The following is a 27500-nucleotide window of genomic DNA, read 5'->3' as shown; positions in this document are numbered from 1 at the left end:
CTTATTTCTCCCATTATATCAAAAACAGGTCTACATAATGCCAGAGGGCGCCCACGAGCAAGTCCTCAATAAATGTTACAAGAGTTTCTAATCACTTGCCCAGAACTTTTCTTTAATCTTAGAAAGTAGTAGGATGTATTTCACTAAAACTTGAAAGAAAACACCTGTACTTTGCCTTTTTTCCACAGCAAAAGGGTTTGGGGTAGTAGATTTCTCATTACGGCTGCTGAGTGTTGATTTGGAGAGCAGAGCAGCTCAAAAACTCAAAACTCTTAAAAATGCAACAGCAGTGTTAAAATGTTTTTTGTTATTCAGTGATCATGTAATGAATGCATTCTTTTATAGATAAAAAAAATGTTTAAACATTTATAAATCTATAAAATATGATTTTAACCCATTCATCTTGGACTCAGGAGCGCCCTCTAGTGTTTGAGAAATGGTAACAAAGGGGTTATTATAAGTTCTCTGGGAACATCCCCTTCTGATGATGTGTCTTGAAGGCGGGAGGAACCTTTAAAATGCTATCAGTCAGGATTAGAAGTACAAAGTACAGAACGAAGCTATTCTACTAAAAAGACGCCTCATATTATCGGTGAATTGACACATATGACACAAATAGAGTTTAACCTGCACTCCTCCTCTCCTGCACCCACCTAGGCCACGAACTCCAATACACAGCATCCAAGACGCCCACACAGAGCTTCCGACTGAGCCGCATTGAACCGCATTGTTGACGTGTTGATAGGCGCACCGCAAGCACACATTCCCCCGCCAGCGCTCACGCAGTAATCATCGTAAAAGCCATGTTTCGAATTACACGGAGCGCAGTGGGTACCAGCCAGCAACAGCAGCGCACACAAAACCTCATTAACAGCCCAGCCTGTGTGTGTGTGTGTGTGTGTGTGTGTGTTTATACAGTTGCACTATTGGTTTGGGCTGAATCCACACACATCTGGACATTTTTGAAAATAATTTAAATTTTCTCTGTTTTGACCTCCCATTGACACAAAAACGGCACTTTGATTGCTGAAAATTGAGCTTTTTGAAAACACTGTCCAGGGTGGAGGTTTCTGGACTAGGCCCTGGGCGATTAGGCGCCGTAATTCAGATACATTGATGGTGGACAGGTAACCCAGTGGTGATGTGTAAAAGAGTCATTCTATGGAAACGTCCATTTTTGTGTCCCTAGTGTTTACAGATATATTATACATGAGAAACATGTCAGGGTTACAATTTATTTATATTTTAAAATAAAACAATAAGGTATTTTAACAACTCCGCCTTCTTGAGCCTCAAGATTCAGCAATATTGGTTATTAAATCAATGATATAGAATTCCAGGCACCGCAGAAGAGCTCGTCTTTACAGTCATGTGTAGAGGGTGAGGCCATAGTTTGAGGTAAACAGGATTTTCTGCAATTTTTACTACAATAATCTCTACATGACTATGAAATATATGATTAAATGACACAAAGAAAACTAAAGCCAGATAAATATTATAAAATATGGAATGAAAGTCCCCCAGGAGTCGAGTCTCTGGTGTTACAGCGTCTCTTATTTTTAAAATAAAAGTCACGCCGATGACGTCACTCGACCTCCTCTGACCTGTTCACTGAGGATCTATGGAGAAAAGCTCATGGTGAGTCCACTGTGTCTCTCAGTTCTCAGAGATCTTCTCATTCAGCTCATGATCTCATATGAAGCTTTTAGCTGACGTCACCGGTGTGACCGACTTTATTCTGAGGTCATTGTGAATAAATAGAACACAAATGGATTAAATTCCATATTTTAGTGAACGTTCCCTGATGGACAGCGTGTGGTTTGATGTTCTGTAAAATGCATTGATCATTAAAAACGTCTCTGGTGTCTGTCTGCCCTGCGATGGACTGGCGGCCTGTCCAGGGTGTATCCTGCCTTCTGTCCAATGACTGCTGGGATAGCCTCCAGCACCCCCCCACGACCCTGACGGAGAAGCGGCTTAGAAAATGGATGGATAGATGGATGGATGGATGGATGGATGGATGGATGGATGGATGGATGGATGTTTCCTTTATGTAGAACAGCAGTGAGGATCAGTAACACCAGTTGGATACATGAAAAGAGGACGTTTCTCTAGAATGACCCAAAAGGCGATAATCAGTGGTTTGGGAAAGAAACGAGAGAAAGTAACAGAGGACTGATTTACTGCTAAACAGCTTGTAAATATGTTGGGAGATTCCCTGCAGAAAACAGCACAGACAAGCAAGAATTTCACGCTTGCCTCAGATGGTCTAAGCTGATCTATGCTGATTTATGCTGCTCTGGTTCTGGTTAAGCTGGTCAGCCTAGCATGGCCATAATGGTTGACCAGCATAGAAACATTAAAAAAACAACATATCACTGCAGTCGGAACAAAACCTTGTATCTCCACATATCTTCATTTTTCAGTTTCTGATGTAATTTGAAAATGGCGGTTAATCTTTAAGTTGTGTGTAAATTTCATGATGAACGGACCAAAAGAAACGGCCCAAAACAACATGGAAAAAATTCTGGTTCCATTGACTTACATTAAAAGTAAAGCCATTTTTTCCCCTTTCCTGTAAAGTTACCATTTAGGAGATTCGAGGTCTCTTCCAACAACAGCGATAAGCTGGTTTTGGTGGTGATCAACATATCAGCTGCATTCCAAAGCTTGAGCTGCAGCCAAAGTAGGCTGCATTTCCCAGCCGCTGTGTCACACAACATACCCTGGTTCTGCTGGGGACGCGCCACGCTGGTCCATGCTGGTTTTTAAGGCTGGGGTTCACTGAACTGAAAACAAATGCCACTGTGCTTTGCAACTTCAGTTTGCTTCAAAGTGACTGACTGCAACAAAAAAGGAGCTAAAGTGACTGGGTATTACCACAGAGCGGCTAGCTCCAACACAGAAGGAGAAAGCTCCTCTGATCCCGGTCTACAGTGAAGATAGCAAATAACATTAAATATATATACGCATGATGTTTTATTCCCTTTTCTGTTAAAACACTGAATTATAATGGAGCCTTTAAAAGGCTGAGGAGAGTAAATTCCCTCCTGTCTCTGCTGCGTGTGAGATATTGAGTAAAATGTGCAGTATTTATGCACAGCTTAGTGTCCTAGTGGGCAGTTGAACTATAAAAATGCTGCTGTATCGACAGGTGGGGGATTTAGTGATTCTGGGGTCCTAGGCCAAAGACATGAATGGGACCCCATGGATGCATATATCTGGGCAAGTGAAATCATCTTAAATTTAGTACTTATATCAATTATTTCTCAAGGTGAAATTGCTGTGAGAATATTATAAGATTATTCAACTCATATCTGGACACTTTTTACTTTAATTGCCTCAATATATTCGCAGATCATTTTGCTTGTTTTAAAAAAATATGCAAAAATATGCTTGAAACAAGCAAAAATGTCTGCCAATATAGTCAGATTATTTGGTACAGTGTAAGGTAGAAAAAAGCACCAAGTATTGTGTCTACTTTTACAAGAAGTAACAGATAATGTAATCCCATTACATTTGGAGTAAAGTAAAAAAGTAATTATTACATTTTTGAGTATTTATCTCTCCACTGGAGCTTTGTATACTGTAGTGATCTGCTACTGGCCATGGGCATGCTGGTGGCATGGGCATGCTGGTGGCAATGCGGGAGCGCTGGGCTTACAGCTGTTCGGTAACGCTGAGTGGCAGGTGTCACCGCTGCTATGTTCAATAAAAGAGCATTTGTTTTAAAGCACTATGTTTCCCACATCTTCTTCTAATCTGGTTCCTCTTGGGCTTAAAATTTGATCCCAATCTGAGCCCAACACTCATTGTGTCACAGTGGCGTGACTAGCCTGTCCCATTTTGAAGGCTCCTTCATAGGCAGCCAAGAAATGTGTCTTCCGTTTCCATAGCAACGAAGGATCCAACAGGTGGATCTAATTAATTAAACGGTTTAGATGTAAACAAAGTCTTTCAGATTGGTATGGCGTGAAATGTTCTGTTCTAGAGAAACTTGCCGAGTGAGAATTGGTCACAGTGGTGGTGATGGGAACCAGGTGTCTGAAGAGTTTAATGCCTCTTCAAGCTCCCTTGCAGAACGTTATTGCGAGAAATGGTTAGATGTACGCTGCCTGATGTCTGAGACATCGTTTTATTATAGTTTCATGATAAAGTTTTGGCTTAAAATGTATTTAAATCCATTCATTGTGGAGGGGTGCATGCAGGGTGTTGTAAGGCAAGATTTTTCAGGTTTACTGTTGTATTACCATCATGAACATTCCATATAAAACCTTAGGAGACAGTGTAGGTTCTCTGGTGGTTTTAGATAGTATTTGTGTCAGGGTGACCTCTGGTTCCCATCACCTCCACTGTGAAGAAATAGTCTCTGCAATCAATCATTTCACACCAAACCACTCGGAATGACTCTGTTTACATCTCAACCACTGAATTATTAAGGAATTTTAAACAGTTGGTGGTTTATTTAAGCATAGCAATCAGTTATTAACAGTTCGAAAGAGGTTTTGATTGGCTCACTCCTTTCTTCGCCTGTCCAAAAAGCAAAAATAGAGCTGAAGCGTTTGCGCCGCTGAGCCTCAAGCTACACGTAAAGGGCTAAACAGGAGTTTATTGTGTGTAGCACAGCAAGCAGCCCAGTTCCCAGTGTAAACCGGGCTTGTGTGTGAGCCTGTGTGTGTATAACTCACAGAGCTGAATCCGGGCACCAGGCTGAGTGGGCTGGCGTCCAGTGTGAAAGGGAGAATCTGCTTGAGGCGTAGAGACGACTGCAGTGGGAGAGGAGCCCGCACCAGAGGGAGCAAACCACTCTGACACACATTACCTAGAGAGAGAGACAGACAGAGAGACAGAGAGAGACAGAGAGAGAGACAGAGAGAGACAGAGAGAGACAGAGAGAGAGAGAGAGAGAGAGAGAGAGAGAGAGAGAGAGAGAGAGAGAGAGAGACAGAGAGTAGAGAGAGAGAGAGAGAGAGAGTAGAGAGAGAGAGAGAGAGAGAGAGAGAGTTTAGAGAGAGAGACAGAGAGAGTTTAGAGAGAGAGACAGAGAGAGGGAGAGACAGAGAGAGATAGAGAGTTTAGAGAGAGAGATAGAGAGTTTAGAGAGAGAGAGAGATAGAGAGTTTAGAGAGAGAGAGAGAGAGAGAGAGAGAGAGATAGAGAGTTTAGAGAGAGAGAGAGAGAGAGAGAGAGAGAGAGATAGAGAGTTTAGAGAGAGAGAGAGAGAGAGAGAGAGAGAGGGAGAGACAGAGAGAGATAGAGAGTTTAGAGAGAGAGATAGAGAGTTTAGAGAGAGAGAGAGGAGAGAGAGAGTTTAGAGAGAGAGAGAGAGATAGAGAGTTTAGAGAGAGAGAGAGAGAGAGAGAGAGAGAGAGAGAGAGAGTTTAGAGAGAGAGAGAGGAGAGAGAGAGTTTATAGAGAGAGAGAGAGAGAGATAGAGAGTTTAGAGAGAGAGAGAGAGAGAGAGAGAGAGAGAGAGAGAGAGAGTTTAGAGAGAGAGAGAGGAGAGAGAGAGTTTAGAGAGAGAGAGAGAGAGAGAGAGAGAGAGAGAGTTTAGAGAGAGAGAGAGGAGAGAGAGAGTTTAGAGAGAGATAGAGAGTTTAGAGAGAGAGATAGAGATAGAGAGTTTAGAGAGAGAGAGAGAGATAGAGAGTTTAGAGAGAGAGAGAGAGAGAGTTTAGAGAGAGAGATAGAGAGTTTAGAGAGAGAGAGAGAGAGAGAGTTTAGAGAGAGAGATAGAGAGTTTAGAGAGAGAGAGAGAGAGAGATAGAGAGTTTAGAGAGAGAGAGAGAGAGAGAGAGAGATAGAGAGTTTAGAGAGAGAGAGAGAGAGAGAGAGATAGAGAGTTTAGAGAGAGAGAGAGAGAGTTTAGAGAGAGAGAGAGGAGAGAGAGAGTTTAGAGAGAGATAGAGAGTTTAGAGAGAGAGATAGAGAGAGATAGAGAGTTTAGAGAGAGAGAGAGAGAGAGATAGAGAGTTTAGAGAGAGAGATAGAGAGTTTAGAGAGAGAGAGAGAGAGAGAGAGAGAGAGAGAGAGAGAGAGTTTAGAGAGAGAGAGAGAGATAGAGAGTTTAGAGAGAGAGAGAGAGAGAGAGAGTTTAGAGAGAGAGAGAGAGAGAGAGAGAGAGAGAGAGAGAGAGAGGGAGAGACAGATAGAGAGTTTAGAGAGAGAGAGAGAGAGAGTTTAGAGAGAGAGAGAGAGAGAGAGAGAGAGAGAGAGAGGGAGAGACAGATAGAGAGTTTAGAGAGAGAGAGAGAGACAGAGAGAGAGAGAGAGAGAGTTTAGAGAGAGAGAGAGAGAGAGAGAGAGAGAGAGAGAGAGAGAGATAGAGAGTTTAGAGAGAGAGAGAGAGAGAGAGAGAGAGAGGGAGAGACAGAGAGAGAGAGAGAGTTTAGAGAGAGAGAGAGAGAGAGTTTAGAGAGAGAGAGAGAGAGAGACAGACAGAGAGAGAGAGAGAGTTTAGAGAGAGAGAGAGAGAGAGAGAGTCAATGCTAGTCAAAGCAAGATCAGGAGATTTAAAGTGATGGTTTAGCCAAAAATCTAATTCACCTTAACCCAAATGTTTATCAGCAATGTTTCACCGCCAGTCAGTCTTGCTGACCGTCACCTGTAGGTTATGCGGTGTGTCCCTGACCGCTGGCTATAGCTGACTCTTGTCGGCACTGTTGTGGCTGATTGAGCTTGTTTAATCAGTGCTGGTGGTCAGCCATGAGAGAAAGCTCTCAAGGAAAACATGCAAAGAATAGCCTTCTTTTTCTTTGCAAGCAGCATTTTTTAATCTTTTAACTTATTTGTTTTTGTACACATTTTAAAATTTGCAGTATTTAAACAGCACATGCCAAACAATAAAATATTTAAGTTGGCTCAACAAAGCAAGTTTAAGACAGGATTGTAGAACCTAAATGGGAATACTGCACTTGTGCTTTTGGGATCAATCGTATACAGAATTCCTACAGTGTTTATTCATGATTTTTTCTCCTGAAATAAACAGCAGAATGTTCATAAAATTCACATGAAACTGTCAAAAATTAAGTCACAAACTAGCCCTCAAAGACTTTTTATACAGTCTCACATACATCCTAGCACATACTGTCAGCCATCTGGGATACCACAGTAATGGCCTAGCAACACCTTAGCAACCACCTGGGCTACCATAGCAATAGTCTAGGAACACCTTAGCACCCACCTGGGATACTAAAGCAATGTCCTAGCAAAACCTTCGCAACCACCTGGGCTACCACAGCAATGATCTAGGAACACCTTAGCAAACACCTAGGATGCTAAACCAATGCCCTAGTAACACCTTAGCAACCACCTGGCTTACCACAGCAATGGTCTAGGAACACTTTAGTACCCACCTGGGCTACCATAATAATGGCCTAGCAACACCTTAGCACCCACCTGGGATAATAAAGCAATGTCCTAGCAAAACCTTCGCAACCACCTGGGCTACCACAGCAATGATCTAGGAACACCTTAGCACCCACCTAGGATGCTAAACCAATGCCTTAGTAACACCTTAGCAACCACCTGGGCTACCATAGCAATGGTCTAGGAACACCTTAGCACCCACCTAGGATGCTAAACCAATGCCCTAGTAGCACCTTAACAACCACCTGGCTTACTACAGCAATGGTCAAGGAACACCTTAGTACCCACCTGGGCTACCATAATAATGGCCTAGCAACACCTTAGCACCCACCTGGGATACTAAAGCAATGTCCTAGCAAAACCTTCGCAACCACCTGGGCTACCACAGCAATGATCTAGGAACACCTTAGCACCCACCTAGGATGCTAAACCAATGCCTTAGTAACACCTTAGCAACCACCTGGGCTACCATAGCAATGGTCTAGGAACACCTTAGCACCCACCTAGGATGCTAAACCAATGCCCTAGTAACACCTTAACAACCACCTGGCTTACTACAGCAATGGTCAAGGAACACCTTAGTACCCACCTGGGCTACCATAATAATGGCCTAGCAACACCTTAGCACCCACCTGGGATACTAAAGCAATGTCCTAGCAAAACCTTCGCAACCACCTGGGCTACCACAGCAATGATCTAGGAACACCTTAGCACCCACCTAGGATGCTAAACCAATGCCTTAGTAACACCTTAGCAACCACCTGGGCTACCATAGCAATGGTCTAGGAACACCTTAGCACCCACCTAGGATGCTAAACCAATGCCCTAGTAACACCTTAGCAACCACCTGGCTTACCATAGCAATGGTCTAGGAACACCTTAGTACCCACCTGGGATACTAAAGCAATGCCCTAGAAAAACATTAGCAACCACCTGGGCTAACTGAACAATAGTCTAGGAACACCTTAGCACCCACCTGGGCTACCATAGTAATGGCCTAGCAACACCTTAGCAACCACCTGGGCTACCACAGTAATGACCTACCAACACCTTAGAAACCACCTGGGCTACCACATTAATGGCCTAACAACACCTTAGCAACCACCTGGGCTACCATAGTAATGGCCTAACAACACCTTAGCAACCACTTGCGTTACCATAGTAACGGCCTAATAACACCTTAGCAACCACCTGGGCTACCATAGCAATGGCCTAACAACACCTTAGCAACCACCTGGGTTACCATAGTAATGGCCTAACAAGACCTTAGCAACCACCTGGGTTACCATAGTAATGGCCTAACAAGACCTTAGCAACCACCTGGGCTACCATAGCAATGGCCTAACAACACCTTAGCAACCACCTGGGTTACCATAGTAATGGCCTAACAAGACCTTAGCAACCACCTGGGTTACCATAGCAATGGCCTAACAACACCTTAGCAACCACCTGGGCTACCATAGTAATGGCCTAACAACACCTTAGCAATCACCTTGGTTACCATAGTAATGGCCTAACAAGACCTTAGCAACCACCTGGGTTACCATAGTAATGGCCTAACAACACCTTAGCAACCACCTGGGTTACCATAGCAATGGCCTAACAACACCTTAGCAACCACCTGGGCTACCATAGTAATGGCCTAACAACACCTTAGCAATCACCTTGGTTACCATAGTAATGGCCTAACAAGACCTTAGCAACCACCTGGGTTACCATAGTAATGGCCTAACAACACCTTAGCTCAAAGGTTTGAGTTTCAGTTGATGTGAGATGTGAACCCATTTGCTTTATATGCAGTTTTCTTTGAGGTAAAAGTCTGAAGTTAACTTAAATAATATATTGGCCCAGCCTGCAGAATTCCGAACCTTCTTCAGTTCCAACCCTCAGTTTTCCCTTCTTACATCTGAACTTAGGCCAAGGAAGGGATGCAAAATGAAAAATGAGATGAATTTGAGGTGATATGAAGTCGGCCAAAACGCCCTCAGAACGAGGTTATTTTCAGCAGGCAGAGTGGTGGTTCATGTTAGGTGGGGGTGGGACGTGCCAGCCGGTATCAGTCAGAGAAGAATGTGAGCCGTGTCAGATCTTAACGAATGGGCCGGAGAAAAAAAACACCCCGGCGTATCACAAGCACTCGGCATTTGATCTCAGACTCTGCTTGTCTGGATGCTGCGCCTTAGTCATAGCGCTCTCGCCGGGTTCCGTCAGTGAGCTGATTCCGTTCACTCCACGCTCACCTTTCTGAGCATTTTAACAGGCGGGTTATACTTAAAGCTGTAGATATTTCTGTAAATGGTTCATTTCGCTACTGATGAAATGATTTTCAGTTCATTTCAGCTGATCTTTCAGACGGTTTATGTGTGAAAGGCCCTTCAGTCATAGGCAAACGTTTTGGCACCCTGGTCAGTTTACATGCTGTGTGGACTTTTCAAGTGGCTCTAAAGAGAAACGCACAGCACATTTTCACATTCAACCGCTGTTCATTTGCTGAATTCTGCTTATGGGAAAAAAACTAAATAAAACATGCTCTGCTTTCGTATGTTTTGCTTAACTTTTACTCAGCAAATGAAGAGAAACTGTGCATTAAAATGTGTTAAAATAGTTTTTTATGTGGAGAATGTGTGAACATGTTTTCACTTGACCGGGGTGTTCAGTCAGACACTGCACTTCATTTATTTCATTTCTTGTCAAAACAGCTGCTGAGTACGTCTAATAATGTGAATGTGAATAATGTGAATTTTTATTTTTATTCACATGTTTTTCAGTTTTTTTTAGTGTGAGGAAATAAGCAGAAAACATATTTAACAGAGGCTTTCACAGAAGCCACAACAACAAAATTTAATTCCAGATTTTTCCGTATTTAGTGCCTTTATTACAGCCGCACCCTCCAAAGTTTAGTCTTAGAAGCTGGTTGCACTTTCACGTTCGGAGGTGCTGAGGTCTGGACTCTGGCATGGTCAGCCCGTTGTTCAGCTGGATTGTCTCAGATGTGAAGCAGCTTGAGTTTCTCTTCTCTCTCTCAAAGATTTAAGTGCTGCTTATCTGAAGGGGACAGTTTTGGTGATCTATCACGTCTTGCCGTGTCTTTATTCGAGTGGATTGTGAGATATCTAATTTCACAAACCTCTCCAGAAAAATAAATAACTTCTACTTCATCTGCTTTGCCTTCAAATGTAGCACTGGAAATTTGCGCAGGGCTGTAAATAAAGCTGTTTTTATTAAATAAAAAGCAGGTAAAGGGGTAAAGTGTCAGGAGCCAATGCGCTGTTGGAGAAAGGCCGCTCAGGACAAGACCGGGATTCCAGTGTTTTCAATGCATCCGTTTGTTGGTCATCTCAGGTTCACTCCACTATCCAGCCCACTTTATCATATAATACTTAACGTCAGACCCAGAGATGGACGCTTCCATTGCTATTACGACTGCACAAAAGCCCAGTGCATTAAGCCAGCCGAGCCAGCAGGAAGGACGTAAAGCTGTTGGGGAAAACAAAAGTAAATACTTGGTTTTATTATGATGTGAGTAAGAGGCGTCAGAGTGGGGATTTATATGGGCCGAATTAGAAACAGCGCAGGCTGGATACAAAACCAGCACCGTGGGTCTAAACGAACGGCCTCGCATATTAGTTACTTGCCTTGGGTTAAACGCATTTTTTCTTTTCTTTTTTGTTTCATTCTTTTTTTGAACAAAGGACCAATGACTAATGACAACAGCATGAGCTAAAAGTAGGAGCCGTCCCGTATCAAAACACCAGCTTGAGACGAATTAAGGACATAATGTTTCGAAATGCTTCCAGTCCCGCAGGCCGTTAAGAGGGGGAATAAAAGAGAAGGGGTCATAAAAGTAAAGAGCCGCAGCTTTGTTACAGCCGGGCCTGCAAGCGAGTAAAGACACGTTTAAAGCCTAATCCTACAGCGTACAGGCCTGACACGTCACATGACGTTCAGCAGAAAACACGCCGGCCCAAAGACCCCGAGTGGAGTCAAGAAAGCAGAATTAATGCGACAGTTCGGTGAACAATTTGATTTCCACCCTGACCCAAATCAGTCAGACGGTCCCGTCTTTAGTGGAGCTATGAGGCTAATAGCTAAGAGGTGATCTATGGGATAATGCAGGCTGCATGCCTAAAGCATCACACACTGGCCTCAAACAACAGGACGCTGTTACATCAAACAAGCTCGCTTATAGTACACATGAGTCTGGGTGCCCCGGTCAAATTCCATGTTTTGCCCATTTTCCTGGTGAAAGCTCCGTCTATAGAGAACGCTTCTGCGTATTTTAGTGCATAGTTAACACAAAGAAAACATAAAATGAGCCCTGCATAAAAGTTAGGATTATATTTTATATGTATTTTTGATTTTTTCTCCAGCTCAACTGGCCACTAAAATGTACTCATTTTAGCAATTCAGCAACAAGTCATTTGACCCAGTGTGTTCAAACTTTTACAAATGACTCGATGTTGCTTCTGACGTTTCATTAATGTGTTTACGTGTTGGTGCTAGGCAGCTGATGGCAAACCAAATATTGTATTGTTTTCAAAGGAGCAGCAACGCCAGTGTACCGCAGCGGTCAGTGGAAAGTTCTGCCAAGAGTTCAATTTTCCAAACTTTTGGCATTGGACCGTGGCTCTGAAATAAAACAGATGTTGAATTTTTGGGGAGCCTTGATCGTCGAATCACTGAAGTCACAAAATATTAAAAAAGCAGAAAGTCCTTGACTTTTTCCCACCTTAAATAAACAATCAACGGCGCTGGAGCTCTCCTCAAATAATCACGGTTTCCCTAGTCTAATGGTGGCGTGCTGCTATGAAGCAACAGCAACGTGTACAGTTTTGCGCATTTTTCGCTGCGAAGAAGGGACGCGCTGTTTCAGCGAGAGCCGCGGCCTTTATTTGCTGTTGTATGCCTCACATAAGGAATGAGATGCTCTCCAAGCCTGAGCTACATCCTGCCTCTTAATCGCCAGGCCCTGGACTAACGCTGCGCTTCCTGAGATAAACATAAACAGTCAAAAACAAAAGGTTAGTTCACCCTTTACAATATAGGTCCTTTTAGAAATGAACAGGGAAAACAATACTGGGGAAAACCAACCCAAATAACATGCCCACGTTTCCTGAACCTGATACAATGCAGTTAAAGCTTCGAGTGGCTGCTAGTCACACTAATGCACTCTTTTCCCTGTTTATAGCTTATCATACACATGACCAAGTCAGTCTGATGTCTTTAAAGCAAGGTGTGAAGATTCTGGAAGGCAGTTCGCACAATGACAACTGCTGAGGTATAACCTTACATTACGTTAGATACGTTACATTTGGCAGATGCTCTTATCCAGAGCGACTTACATTTTACACAGGTAGGCCAAGGGGGTGTTGGGAGTCTTGCCCAAGGACTATAGCGGTATAGTGTAGGGTGCTGCCCAGGCAGGGACTGAACCCCAGTCTACAGCGCAGAAGGCAGAGGTGTTACCCACTACACTATCCAACCACTACATTATACCCACTAGTCAGCTACATTAGCAGCTCCAGCGCAGTCCTCGTTAAAGGAGTAAACTTCAGACACCGAAACTGCCCTCGCTTTGTGCAAGGCTGGAATTTCTGCAGGTTTTTAACTAAACCTTCACCCAAACTAGCTTACATGGCCAGCAATTCAAGCAGCAGAGAACATGTCCTTGTGTCTGAAATGGTATTAAGCCTAAACTTCCCCCAGGTTCGCTAATTCAATTCAATTCAATTCAACTTTATTGTCATTAGACATTACAGGGTAGCACAGTACAACGAACCACTATGGGGCGACTTTTCCAGTGCAGTAATAAAAGATAAATAGGAAACAGGGCAAAGACAAAAGACAGTAAAAGACAGACAGAATGTGCAGTCAGTAAGCCAAGTATTGAGCGTAGACAAGATGGGCGTAGGCAAAGTTTATAACAGGTGTATTGGACGTATAGACAGTTATAACGTATAACAGTATAACAGTGCATAGTCAGATATTGAAGTGTATCAGGTATACAGACAGAAACGTGCCGGTGAACTGCAGTACAGTACAGTAAATGCAGAAGTGCTAGTGGTGCAAAAAGAGATGTAAACAGTGATCTGTATATAAAGTATAATGTGGTGAACAGTGAGTTAAATCGAGAAGCATGATCTTTGCGTAAATCTAAGGAGCTTCTAAGTGAACAGCTAACTAAAACGTCACCCACACAAGCTGATGTGGCTGGCATTGATTTAAAAACCCAACTGGGAACCAGTTAGTCTGATTTATTTTATGAGATGGTGAGAGTTTGCATCTTCTGACTATCATGCTACTCCAAGACTGATTATCCTGTTTTGTATATGGGGGAAATCTTAAGGGGGAAGAGACCTTAAACTCCATCCCCCACAATTCAGCTCTGTAACCCGCTGTTGCTTAGAGTTCTGTATCTGTTCCTGAGGAGAACATGCGTGAAAAGGTGCTCTGTCTTGCATTACTAAAAAACGGTTCTCCTAGAGAACTGCTCTGTGTTGCAGGCTGGGTTTGTAAACTGCAACGTTGACGTTGGAGGAGAGCCACTTGGATTAAGGCTTGTATGGCTTATTAAGTCGGAGAGAGGGAGTGGGATTGTTGTGGGGGGATTTTGACACCATGCCCCATTGCATGAGTCAGCGTGGGTCTTTCTTTTACAACTCTGTTTTTTTTTTGTTTTTTCCCGCAGAGCAGTAATGTGGAAAATGTCCATATGGCTTAGTGGTGCAGTAAATCTGTATGTTGATGTTGATGGTGCTTCTCTCAGGATGAGTGCGCTAAACCCGTACGATCCTCTAACCTCTGAGGAAAAACAAGTCATTGCTGACGTACCAAAATACACAGACTTACATAAGGTCCCCTAAATCCTAAAAGCCCCTCACTTCCAGCCATGGTCAAACACACACCGCTAAGTCCCTGACCACACTTCAGCACTTCAGAGAAAAGTGGCTTTGAACTTGAACCGCTCTCGCCCTGGCCACGAGTGCGAGCTGGCTCAGGCTAGGCCTCAGGGTTGTTCGTGGTAATTGTGTGCTTGAACCAAGGCAGACGCCCTGCGGTCTAATGGCGTGCGTAATGACAGACCACAGAGCAACAGAGGGGAGGCTTAAAGGGAACACTTCACCCAAGCCAGCTATCATATCTATCCGTTTAATTAAAACTGTGTGAACTGTATGAAAGTATGTTCTAATTTCTGTGAAACTACAGGGGTTCTATACATATTTGGATGAGTACTTCACCCAAACTAGATAAAGTAACCTTCTAACTATCACTACTACCACCACTACTACTACCACCAATACCACCACTACCACTACAACTACTACCACTACTACAACCACTACTACCACCACTACAACTACTGCTACCACTACCACCACTACAACTACTGCTACCACTACCACCACTACTACTACCACCACTACCACTACTGCTACCACTACTACCACTACAACTACGACTACTACTACCACCACTACCACTACTACCACCACTACAACTACTGCTACCACTACTACCACTACAACTACCACCACTACAACTACTACTAGCACTACCACCACTACAATTACTGCTACCACTACTACCACTACAACTACCACCACTACTACTACCACCACTACCACCACTACAACTACTACCACTACCACTACTACAACTACTGCAAACCACTACTACCAGTACAACTACCACCACTACAACTACTGCTACCACTACCACCACTACAACTACCACCACTACAACTACTACTAGCACTACCACCACTACAATTACTGCTACCACTACTACCACTACAACTACCACCACTACTACTACCACCACTACCACCACTACAACTACTACCACTACCACTACTACAACTACTGCAAACCACTACTACCACTACAACTACCACCACTACAACTACTGCTACCACTACTACAACTACTGCTACCACTACTACCACTACAACTACCACCACTACAACTACTGCTACCACCACTACAACTACTGCTACCATTACTACCACTACAACTACCACCACTACGACTACTGCTACCACTACTACCACTACTACTACCACCACTACAACTACTGCTACCACTACTACCACTACAACTACCACCACTACAACTACTGCTACCACTACTACTACCACCACTACAACTACCACCACTACAACTACTGCTACCACTACTACCACTAATACTACCACCACTACAACTACCACCACTACAACTACTGCTACCACTACTACCACTACAACTACCACCACTACTACTACCACCAATACCACCACTACCACTACAACTACTACCACTACCACCACTACAACTACTGCTACCACTACTACTACCACCACTACAACTACTGCTACCACTACTACCACTACAACTACCACCACTACAACTACTGCTACCACTACTACTACCACCACTACAACTACCACCACTACAACTACTGCTACCACTACTACCACTACAACTACCACCACTACAACTACTGCTACCACTACTACCACTACAACTACCACCACTACAACTACTGCTACCACTACTACTACCACCACTACAACTACCACCACTACAACTACTGCTACCACTACTACCACTACTACTACCACCACTACGACTACCACCACTACAACTACTGCTACCACTACTACCACTACAACTACCACCACTACAACTACTGCTACCACTACTACTACCACCACTACAACTACCACCACTACAACTACTGCTACCACTACTACCACTACTACTACCACCACTACAACTACCACCACTACAACTACTGCTACCACTACTACCAATACAACTACTGCTACCACCACTACGACCACTACTACCACTACAACTACCACCACTACTACTGCTACCACTACTACCACTACAACTACCACCACTACAACTACTGCTACCACTACTACCACTACTACCACCACTACTGCTACCACTACAACTACCACCACTACCACTACTACGACCACCACTACAACTACCACCACTACAACTACTGCTACCACTACTACCACTACTACCACCACTACTGCTACCACTACTACAACTACTACCACCACTACTGCTATCACTACTACCACTACAACTACTACCACTACCACCACTACCACTACTACGACCACTACTACTACCACTACAACTACTGCTACTACCACTGCTACCAGTACTACTACTATTAATAATAGTAATAGTAATAATAATAATAATAATAATAATAGCAATATCATCATCCTCATTGCTTACATTATATATACTATGACCATGTCAGTACACATGAGCATAACAGCAGACCTATGTGATGTATAGTGTCCAATTTGTAGGTAGTCTGACCAGAGGAGGACGGGTCCCCCCTGGTGAGCCTGGTTCCTCCCAAGGTTTCTTCCTCAGCTCTGAGGGAGGTTCTCCTTGCCACTGTTGCCCCCTGGCTTGCTCACCAGGGGTTTTCCATTCATGGTAAAACTTTGTCTTCACTGGAATTCTGTGAAGCTGCTTTGTGACATCATCAGTTGTAAAAAGCGCCACAAATAAATTTGATTTGATTTGATTTAATGTGGGAAACAATGAATGAAAATAAGCACGGACCTGCTAGCATGATCTTATTTTTATAAGGCTATGAAGTTTTTGAATGAACACCTAAACGAAGACTTCAGCCAAACAGGCTCGTGTGGTCAGAACTGAATTAAAACAAAAGGGAGCCAGTTAGCCTGATTTACCTCGCCATGGTATCAAGTCCCTCTAAGATTTAGCAGCTGCATTTAGCAACACTTGCATTCTGACTATCGAGCTGCTCCAGCTGCTCTGCTTTGTGAGTTCTGACAAATGAACGCTCCAAATCCAGTCCCACCCTAACTGACCACTCTCCCACCCATCCCACGTCCACCCAGAATTAAACATGACTTTCCTGGACAGACAGCGACACTGCAATGGAATTTCTGGAGAAGATCATGTTCCCAATACATATAAATCAGTCTTCTCTTTTTTTTACATGCTGTGTTTGCAGAATTACTCAGTTTCATAGTAGAACTCAGATGTTGGTGTGGAACTCGTGGCATGCAGCAGGTGCTGTGGGTGGACAGGGAGCAGTGGGCATTGCCCACTCAAAGTGGTTGTCTGCCCACTGAATGACTTTTAATTTAAGAAACACTAAAAGTTTTGACTTGGTTTACAGTCGATGACTGGAACTTACAACACATGCTCTCAGCGTTTGAACAGCAGCCTCTTGGCTTCCAGGCCGTCATCACCACACACTCATTTTGACGGTTAGGTAAGTTAATATTTTGGAAATGTTAAAAATCTAGAATTTACTTTTAAGACTTTTATTATTTTCCTATCAACAGTACTGTGTGAAAGTCTCAGGCACCCAAGACACATTTTCAAAATCTATTTATTTGTGTAGTTTGTGTTTATTTGCTGAGAAAAGTGTTAATATTTGAATAAACAAAATGTATAATTAATTAATAATGGTCTTATCATTTTATATATATATATATATATATAATAAACAGTGATTTTCTGGATGCTGTTGTGTTTGTTTACCCATCTCCAAGCCTCTCCTCGAGGAAGCCCAGTATTATATGTTAATATGTTATTATAGTTAAAAAGCAGCTCCTGGTTTGACCAATCAGTGCTCAGTAAATTGAGCTCATGATGTAATTGATGATATTAACGAGTCTCTGTGGCGGCTGTGAAGGTGTCCAGGAAAAATAATGACCCGAGAAATTCTTGTTACTGTTTATTGTTTTTCTGTTTATCTGAATTATGAATACGACTTTATTCTAATGTATATTGTGATAAACTGTTGAGGTCAACTGGTTAAACATTAGATGCCTAAAACTTTCACACAGCGCTGTACATGTGTCTTAATTTGAAGTCTTAGTGTATTTAATATTCAGCCTATATTAAGTAATATTAGTGCATTTCTAACTGTGTTCAAGCTTTGGGTTTTCTTTCTATGGTTTTATTGTGAGGGACTTTCTTATATAGCTACAGTGTTTTCACGAGAGGTTTCATGCACCCTAACCAAGTTATTCAGCCCAATATCAAGCCTGCAGTGGCAATGACAGAGACACCATCCTGCCTATTATGAGCCAGTGTAGCATCAAAATGATTTTAAAGCTGCTATATTGAGATGAAATTGTTATGTAATTTCATACTTTCAATGACCACATTGTAGTTTGGGATGCGGCAAACGGTGAAGATGTGATGAAACTCTGGCAACATACTCGAATATCTGGCCGGCGTAGTACGTAATAATTGGTGTGCCTCATACTCCACTGTTAGTAATGAAGGTTCTGTGCAGGTACATCTTCATTCAAATCAAGGTACAAACAATGTAAATGTTCCCTCATAGGTACCGCAGTGGTTCTAAGGTCTGATTGTGGAGCTTAAATCAGGTTCTCCAGGTGAAAAGTTGGTATTTGTTCCTTTTCATAACCGAATGTTTTAAATCAGAGCAGTAGAGTAAAAGCCTGGAGGCGAGGCGAGGCGTGTGGAGTCAGTCCAGCTTAGAGCAGATCATCTCAGTGGATTATGGTTCAGTGATGTTCCCTGACTAAAGGTGCTGAGATGGAGCCTTGAGGGTCCCACCCCAGTGACAGGAGGGGAACCGACCCAGAGACGGTGTCGTACCTTTTGTCTGAGAGTATGACAATCAGGCCACACAGCCAGGCTCTCTTTGCCATGAAACATGCAGTTGGTCAGTCTTCCTCGACGATAAATATGCACCCCTTATTTACAAGCCAGTCAAACGAGCCTTCGCTCTCAGGCAGTTTCCAGTCATACTGAGCGACGAAACACACCTGACAGTCATCAGGAGTCTGGCTGGCATTAGCCCTGTTACTTATGTTTATGTTATGTTGATGACTTATTCAAAAAAGCTCATCTCACCACTTCTGACACAGAAAGTCACCCTAACCCATCCACCACCTCCTGGGACACGCACTCTGCATCCACCACTCAAATTTACCCTGCCACACAACTCCTGCGTTGACTTTGAAGCACAGGAGGCTTAGCGTGAGTGCGCAGCTGTGTGTTTTTGTGAGCGTGAGTGAGTGAGAGAGCGAGAGAGAGAGAGCGATTTGCCCTAAGCAGTCTCCGTCTCTTCTCTCAGATGTGCCTATCATCCTAAAAAGCTTTTAAAGCTCCTGCCCCTCCAGGTTGTGCTGAGAGAAGAAAAATGACGTCTGTGGGGACAAAAGATGGCACCTTAATAATTAATACACATCCGCCCTGCTTTCTAAATCCTCTTGGCTCACCAGAACTTAAGCCTTTTCACGCCGTCGTATGTACACAAACCGGGCCCTCGAACGTGCCTGGACCAGACCTGGACCGCTGCAATCGAATGGAACAGCAGCATCAGCGCCCCGATCCAACCAGTTAGTGCTGAGATAATATACAGCATTACAGACTTTCAGCGACCAAATAACGTTTGAATTAGTCTCTGTTACTTTTGAAGTACTTCCCATTGAAAGGCCGACCAAATGGAGTCTTGGAGTGTTCTGGTCCAATAAAAGCATTCCTGCGAGAGGTCATGCTTATTATCAGTGACTCATGTTTCAGGGCTCCTTTGAATTACACTGTCTCAAGTGAGTGGGCTGCTTGAAAATTTCCTCTTTTCTAGAGCTCCTAGTCCTCTTAATACCACAGCTTACACAAAGGAGTGTTCATTTTAAAAATAATCTGATTACTGACAATATTTTTTTTTGCCTTTCAGAACTTAAAGGGGAATTCCACCCATTTTCTCCAAGGTAAACATACAGAGATAGAATAGTTTACAGTGGTGGTCATGGGGACCAGACATCCAGCCCTAAAAGCTCTTACAGAAGGTTATTACATGAAATGGTGTGATATGAATACACTGCCTGGTGTCTGAGATATGACTTCGGCCTGAACTTCACTGTTTGAATCCATTCATGGCACAGGGGTGAATGCAGGGTGGTATTGGTTCACTGATTGTTTTGGATGGTCAATAAAATGGCTATATTTGTGTTGTGATCACCATGGAAAGGAAAGCAGGGTCAGTAAGTTTCGCTGCAATGAAGCATTTCACACCAGATCACTCTGAATGACTCTGTTTACATCTCAAACCCTGAGTTATGCAGAAATGAAGAAAGATTAACTGAGGATTATACCTGTTATTAACATAATTATATATATATATATATATATATATATATATATATATATATATATATATATATATATATATATATATATTTATAAATATTTTCAATTAAACCTGGAAATAAACATAATAAACTTTTTAAAAGAGAAAAGTCTAGAAAAAAAGAAATATTTAAATTATACAGTATTTCTAGGCCACTATTCAAAATTTAAGCATATCTGTGAATTGACCATATGGAGCCATTTCACATCTCTGTATGACTTTGTTTATATCTCAAACACTGAATTATACACAGATTTGTAAAATTTTGGTGGAATTCCCCTTCCACCCTTTTTAAAAAACAGAAGTGGACTGAAGTTTCATTTTTGTAGGTGAGCAGGCCAACCAACAATTATAAACATCACTGCAAAAAATATCACAACAAATAACCTGTACGGCAGACGTGAGGGCGAGGGGATACACGGAAACGTAGTGGCCAGCACTGGCGTGGTCAGTGGGGCATGAACTAGGACAATTTAAGCACTACAAAATAAACAGGCATGGGTTTTATTATACACCAGTGAAGGATAAGTGGGTAGTGATCTGTGCTGGAAGCGCAGGGCCAAAGCAGACAACTTCCATGCCTACAGGAAATGTGGAAATGCTCCTTTGTTTATCCTTTCTGGAAGCAAGTCATGGATGGTCACGGATAGTTCTTGGAAAAACACTGAAAATCAGGATCAGGTCTATTTTACTACCAGGTTTATCTGAACTTCAACCTCCTCTATTCCTCCTCTTTTCCCCAGATATTCCAGCTCTATAAAGGCAGGGACATCGGCATGCTCACATCCTTGTGCTCCTACAGAGCTCAGTCTTCTTACTGGGCGATTATTCAATACAATATTTTCTTTTTATCGTCTCCTAAACGAAACAAGCAGCTGGCGAGGCAGAACTCACCGTCTCCAAAACCAAATCAGACACGGTTTCTGAATGATCCTGTAATTATTTCAGAAATGTTTGTCCTTTCGGAAGGTCCCTGTTGTGGAAGGTAAAAGAAATAGATATCTATTCACCTGAGATCTGTTTTAATGTACAGTAGACTGGCCATTCGGAATTATGCTTTGTGTTCTCTGTTTTTTATTATGATATGAAAATGAATTATCATTTGAGGAGCCAGGATGTGCCGAGACTTCAGACCTGTCTCATGCAGCTGTGCCTCCGGTAAACACAGGACAGGTTCAGTGCCTGCTTTGTGTCTTAGTTTGGAGATAAATACGTTCGATTTTTAAAAAGCTCACTTTTATGTGCCACATTCTAAATTTCCAGTACACTGGACACTGAATATTATATGTTTTCCAGTAAACGATAAAAAAATCACGTTATTTACTTAATACGCAGCAGAGAACAGTGTTCTCACAGTGTTCTAGCGGTGTTCTCACAGTGTTCTAATGGTGTTCTCAGTGTTCTAGTGGTGTTCTCACGGTGTGCCCAGTGTTCTAGCGGTGTTCTCATGGTTTTCTAATGGTGTTCTCAGTGTTCTAACGGTGTTCTCACAGTGTTCTAATGGTGTTCTCAGTGTTCTAGTGGTGTTCTCACGGTGTTCTAATGGTGTTCTCGGTGTTCTAGTGGTGTTCTCACGGTGTGCCCAGTGTTCTAGCGGTGTTCTCATGGTTTTCGAATGGTGTTCTCAGTGTTCTAACGGTGTTCTCACAGTGTTCTAATGGTGTTCTCAGTGTTCTAGTGGTGTTCTCACGGTGTTCTAATGGTGTTCCCAGTGTTCTAGTGGTGTTGTCACTGTGCTCTAATGGTGTTCTGATGGTGTTCTGGTGGTGTTCTAAAGGTTTTCTAATGATGTTCTGGTGGTGTTCTAAATGTGCTCTGATGGTGTTCTGATGGTGTTCTAAAGTCAGTCAACACAGACATCCTGTGCAGGAAGGGTCCTTTAACATCTGTATGAAGCTCCTGCAGATGTTCCATCAGACCATGGTTGCCAGCGGTCTTTTCTATGCTGTGGTGTGCTGGGGAGGAAGCATAAAGAGGAGAGACGAGATGGGACTGGATAAGCTGGTCAGGCGAGCGGGGTCAGCGGTCGGTGTGGAACTGGACACTGTGGTCAAGGTGGCTGAGAGAAGGACATCACCCAAACTGCTCTCCATTATGGAGGATGATGGCCACCCACTGCACACCATCATCCTGGACAGGAGGAGCAGGTTTAGTGGCAGGTTGCTGTCACAGAGCTGCTCAACCCACAGACTGAGGAGGTCCTTTGTCCCCAGAGCCATCAGGCTCTTCAACTCTTCCCAGGGGGACCAGCAGAGACGGGGGGGCTGAATCTGAATCTCATGTCTCTCTCTATCTAAAGGTTTTCTGATGGTGTTCTAAAAGTGTTCTTATGGCGTTTTGATAGTGTTCTGATGTTATTCTGATGACGTTCTAATTATGTTTTGATGAACACCTTTAGAACACCATCAGAACACCATTAGAGCAATAAAAAACATTAGAACAGCGTAAGAACACCAGCAGAAAATGATCAGAACAACATTGTCTTTGTTATGAGTGTCCAGTTTCTCGTGATGCCTGACGTGTTCCATTAATGTTTGTTATGTCAAAGCTGTTGTAATCTGTCCGTGTATTGTTTATGTATGTATTGTGATCTATATAATCTGTTATGTTTTATGCTGTAAAGTTCATTTAAAAGAAAAGAAAAAGTTGCAGTCAGCGTAATGTCACTGCTGTAATGTCAAGGACCACCTATAAATGTTTATGACGGGCATAATGCGCCTTTAATCTTTCATAATTTGTTTGATTCATAATTGGTTTGATGTGGAATGCTTTAGACTCACTGACTGTACTGGTGGATGCCTTGCAGTGGCCTGCATGTACCACTCCACCATTAAGCCAAAACTCTCAGACATCAGGCAGCATTTCACATAATAACTTTCTGTGAGGAGCTTTTAGAGGTGGACGTCTGGTACCCGTCACCATCACTGTGAGCAATTCTGAAAGCATTTCACACCAAACCGCTCTGAATGGCTTTGTTTACATCCGGTGGATTGAATTATGCCACAATTTCACTTTAACTCACTTCTTAAAACTTATTATCCACAATAAACTTTTACAGCATTGTTATGCGCTGTTGCAGTTTAGGTTTTTATTTTTGGTTGCATTTTAAATATGCATATATATCGTGGTGCATATATTACACCACTGCATGACCCTGATGAGCTATCACTGCAGGCAATGTTGCTGTCAACCTTAACTCAGGCTCATTTAATAGTACAGCAAGCGGGTCGTTACAGCACAGTAATTCAAATGCGTTTTAAGAATGCATCTTTCACTGCAACCAGAGCCTCTTCCCATGTGCACTGCGGGATCCCCAAAGCACAGCGGTCATTTGTGTCCAGCTGGACTTAAACAAACACTGTAGGTGGCAGTTCAGCGCTGGGGTTTGTGCTGCATGCTCAGTAATGTGAGGTGAACCACAGCCGTGTTAGTGCAGGATTACCATCCACCGCAAAAACCACATCCAGCATGTCGTTCCTGATTGCCAATCACAGCCGGTCTATTCACATCCCATGCGTTTTCAAACCTGCCTGTCAGTTTCCAGGCTTGACACATGAGCTCATTCTTGCACAATCCAGAAAGCATTTCCTACCCTGAGGGCATACAGTACAGGAGGCTGTAGTGAGCCTGCAGCAAAACTTTTGTTTTGCCCGACAACAATACCATGGAGATGAGGGGGAGGTCAAGAAACGGCTACATGCAAAATTCATGGAACTGCTGCAGTTTAAATGCTAAATTATACGGTATGCATGCGGGGCACTGTAGTAGTTTCATGAACACTGGACACTGCCCTAAACTAAAGAAAGAGCAGAGGTGATTCGTTCCTGCATTTTACTCCACGTACAGTACAAAGGACTGCTGCGATTTAAATGCTGTGTACTGTACACCATGCATGCTGGGTATTGTAGTAAACACATGGCTTTTTAGACCACAACAAAAAACAACATTCCAAGAAGCAGTAGTTCATGGAAATGAGCATTATCCTGTCATTGGTGTCATGCCCGTATTCATAGTACTTGTGCAGCTTGCATACCAAGAAGACCATTTGGGTAGGAGCTCGTCTCATCACTGATACTGCAGCAACAACACAAAATGAAGCAAAATAGACCAGAATGGCAACTAAAAAGATAAAAAGAAGTGTAGGCGCTTCAGACTCAGTCTCCAGAAAAGAAAAAGCTTAGCTAGACTGCGTGATTTTCACGTCATCGTAATACTATCAATAAGGACTTCTGAGTCTAAGCTGGGAAAAATGAACAGTGCTTTCAAAAATGACTGCTGTCGCACCCTTTGGAAATTTTTTTTCACAAATTCGATACATTTGGACATTTGGACAATTACAAGGTCATTTAATTACAAGAATTACAAGGTCATTTAGCAGTCAAAACAGTGGCACAAGCATGCTAAATGCAGGCTAAAACTGCTGTGCATTGAAATGACGTTGCATGAAGGAAGACACTTGGTGGTTCGGGCCATTATGGTGAGGCTGCCTTTCTTAAATGCCAGTTCAATATGCAGCAGCGTTGGCTTGCGTGTCACATAGTTTGGCTCCTTAATGGCCTTGAATTATGCAAACGTTCACAGACAACATGAACTAACCCAACCAGTCAATGTGATCTGTGATGTTGGCATGGTGACAACCAAGCTGACAGATCAGCTGTGTCCTTTATGACAAATGTCAAAAGGATTGGTTTGTCTTTGCCTTGTCAAATGTGGTGCTGGCATTTCCAACAGCAGCTCAGAATGATTTATAGATATCCAAGCTATGTGTGAAATCCCAGAACCTGAATATTTTACTTTTTGAAAATGGAAACCAAACATCGTCATTTACCCAAGTTGTCAGAGACAAAACTTGAAAACATCATACATGTTTCTTGTCTAAATATTATATCGTTAATTTGTGTTGCGAATGTATTGTAGCCTGATTTTTGATTGGTTCACCACGCAGCAGTGGGCGGGGAAAAATAATGGTGTTTCACCTCCCCCTCTCTTCAACCCCACCTATCACTGAGAGAAGACATTCATCTAGCTCAGTGACCCTCCCTGACACCATGTCTGTTCATGTTAACTTTCAATGTTGCTTATATTGCGTACACTTTGCATGCTGGGCATTGTAGTTGCATGAAGTTTGGACAACAGTTGACCTTACACATTGACCCTAATTGCATTAATACAGTATTATTGCATCATGGCAGAACTAATTCCACCATTTTATTGATGCACAATTTGCAGAACTGCCAATCAGATGCACACAGTGCATGCTGGGCTTTGTAGAAGTTGCATGAATTTCAGACTTACGCTGAAAATCAACATTTAATGCCATCATTTCATCACTGACCACTATGCATGATGAACATTATAGTGTGGTCCCATGAATTCAGGCTTGAATACTTGACCCTACAATCAAAAAGACTGATAATTCCATTGCACTGTGAATTCTGGTCATTATAGGAATTCCATGAATTTTGAACTATCCTAAAGAATACCAGACATGATTCCAACATTGCATCATCATTGCAGTAAATCTGTTGCATAAATACAGATTTGTAAGCAGCCTGCTCCTTTTTCTCCCCGCTGCCTCATATCAGTCACTTGTGGAGGAGCATTCATCCGAGAGCGGATTAAGAAACAGAGCGAGGCAGCATGCTTTCCCTTCTCTCCAGCTCCGACAGTATCGCAGGATTCTTAATGCTGTGTTATACGTATTATGACAGAACATTGCTGTGATAAGAAAACTTCATATCTTCTAACCTTAACCTCTGTTAATGTTTCGGGATGTTATTTGTTTGTTGAACCTCTGAAATGTTAAACTTTATACAAGACTGAAAAAAACACGCTTGGTGTTAAATTTAACATCATTCGGGCCGATTTGTCACAAACGTTTTGACACAGTGTAAAAAAGGCTTTTTCAAATAACGTGACAACAAAAAAAAGCGCAAGAACAATTAAGATGTTTTCTTATGACACGATTCGCCTCCTAATTTTAAGAAGCTGTAGTCTGCAATAGTGAAGCATCCTCTAAACTCTTCACCTCCTTACTGACAGATTTCTCATTCCATCCATTTCCGACACCACGACAAATCAGGTGTGTGTTAAAAATCCTGCACCCTGCTCCTCCGCAGATGGTCCTGTTTGAACTCCCACCACCCCTTAAAGCCACCAGGAGAACCACCACGCTGACATCTACGCAGACTTTTGAGCGGCACACATGCATGTGCAGAAAGTGATGGACAGAAGGCTGCAAACCGCTGTAGGGGTCAGTTTGAGGTCCGGCGGGCTTCAGAATGAGCGGTCACTTACCCAGAAACATGCTGCTGCTCTCCATGGCTCATCACACTCACATATCCCCGGCTACAACGCACACTCTGCTGCTGCTGCCGACTCCACCAGCCACTCCATGATCTCAGCACGACTGAGAGACTGAGAGAGGGAGAGCGAGTGAGAGTGAGAGCACCGGGCGTGTGAGTGTGTGTGGCTCCGACTGTGTGTGTGTGTGTGTGTGGCAGCCACAACACCATGGCCCGTCCCTCCCCGTCTCTCTCTCTCTCTCTCTCTCTCTCTCTCTCTTACTGTCTCTTTCGGTTTACCCCCTTCTCTCACTCACTGTATGTCTATCTTTCTCTATTTCTTCAGTCTCTGTGTCTCTCTCCCTCTCTATCGCACTCTTTCTGTATGTCTTTCTTCTTTCTCCCTCCCTTTCATGCTCTTTGTCCTTCTCACCCTCTTTCTTCATGTCTCTCTCACTCCTTCTCTCATTATGTCTCTAGCTTGTTCTCTCTCTCTCTCTCTCTCTCTCTCTCGCTCTCTCTCTCTGTATTTTCTGTTTTTATCTATATGTCTCTTTCTCTGCCTCTCTGTATGTCTCTCTATATATGTCTTCCTCTCTACCTTCTTATTTCTTTCTATTTGTCTGCCTCTCTCTCCTTCTCTCTGTAAATCTCTCTCCCTCCTTCTCTCTCTGTATATCT

At 42.9% G+C, this 27500-nt stretch overlaps 1 protein-coding gene across 3 annotated transcripts in view; it reads right to left on the bottom strand.

Annotated features, from left to right (window-relative positions):
* The window catches only part of znf385d (zinc finger protein 385D), a 112846-nt gene extending 85790 nt beyond the window's left edge, over nucleotides 1–27056 (bottom strand). For 2 of the 3 annotated variants that reach the window (XR_005129554.1, XM_037533769.1), the window contains exons 1-2: nucleotides 26833–27054; nucleotides 4689–4822 (exon numbers count right to left, since the gene is read on the bottom strand). Coding sequence is in view for 2 of the 3 variants with exons in the window: in XM_037533769.1 (XP_037389666.1) it covers nucleotides 4689–4822; nucleotides 26833–26857 (159 nt within the window). In the remaining variant the exon portion in view is untranslated. Of the gene's footprint in view, nucleotides 1–4688; nucleotides 4823–26832 lie in introns of all 3 variants that reach the window. The other variant, XM_037533770.1, reaches the window with a different exon arrangement.
* Between the last annotated feature and the right edge of the window lie 444 nt (nucleotides 27057–27500).

This window comes from Pygocentrus nattereri, chromosome 24, assembly GCF_015220715.1.
Source record: "Pygocentrus nattereri isolate fPygNat1 chromosome 24, fPygNat1.pri, whole genome shotgun sequence".
Lineage (NCBI taxonomy): Eukaryota > Metazoa > Chordata > Actinopteri > Characiformes > Serrasalmidae > Pygocentrus > Pygocentrus nattereri.
This window is presented reverse-complemented; position numbering and strand designations above follow the sequence as displayed.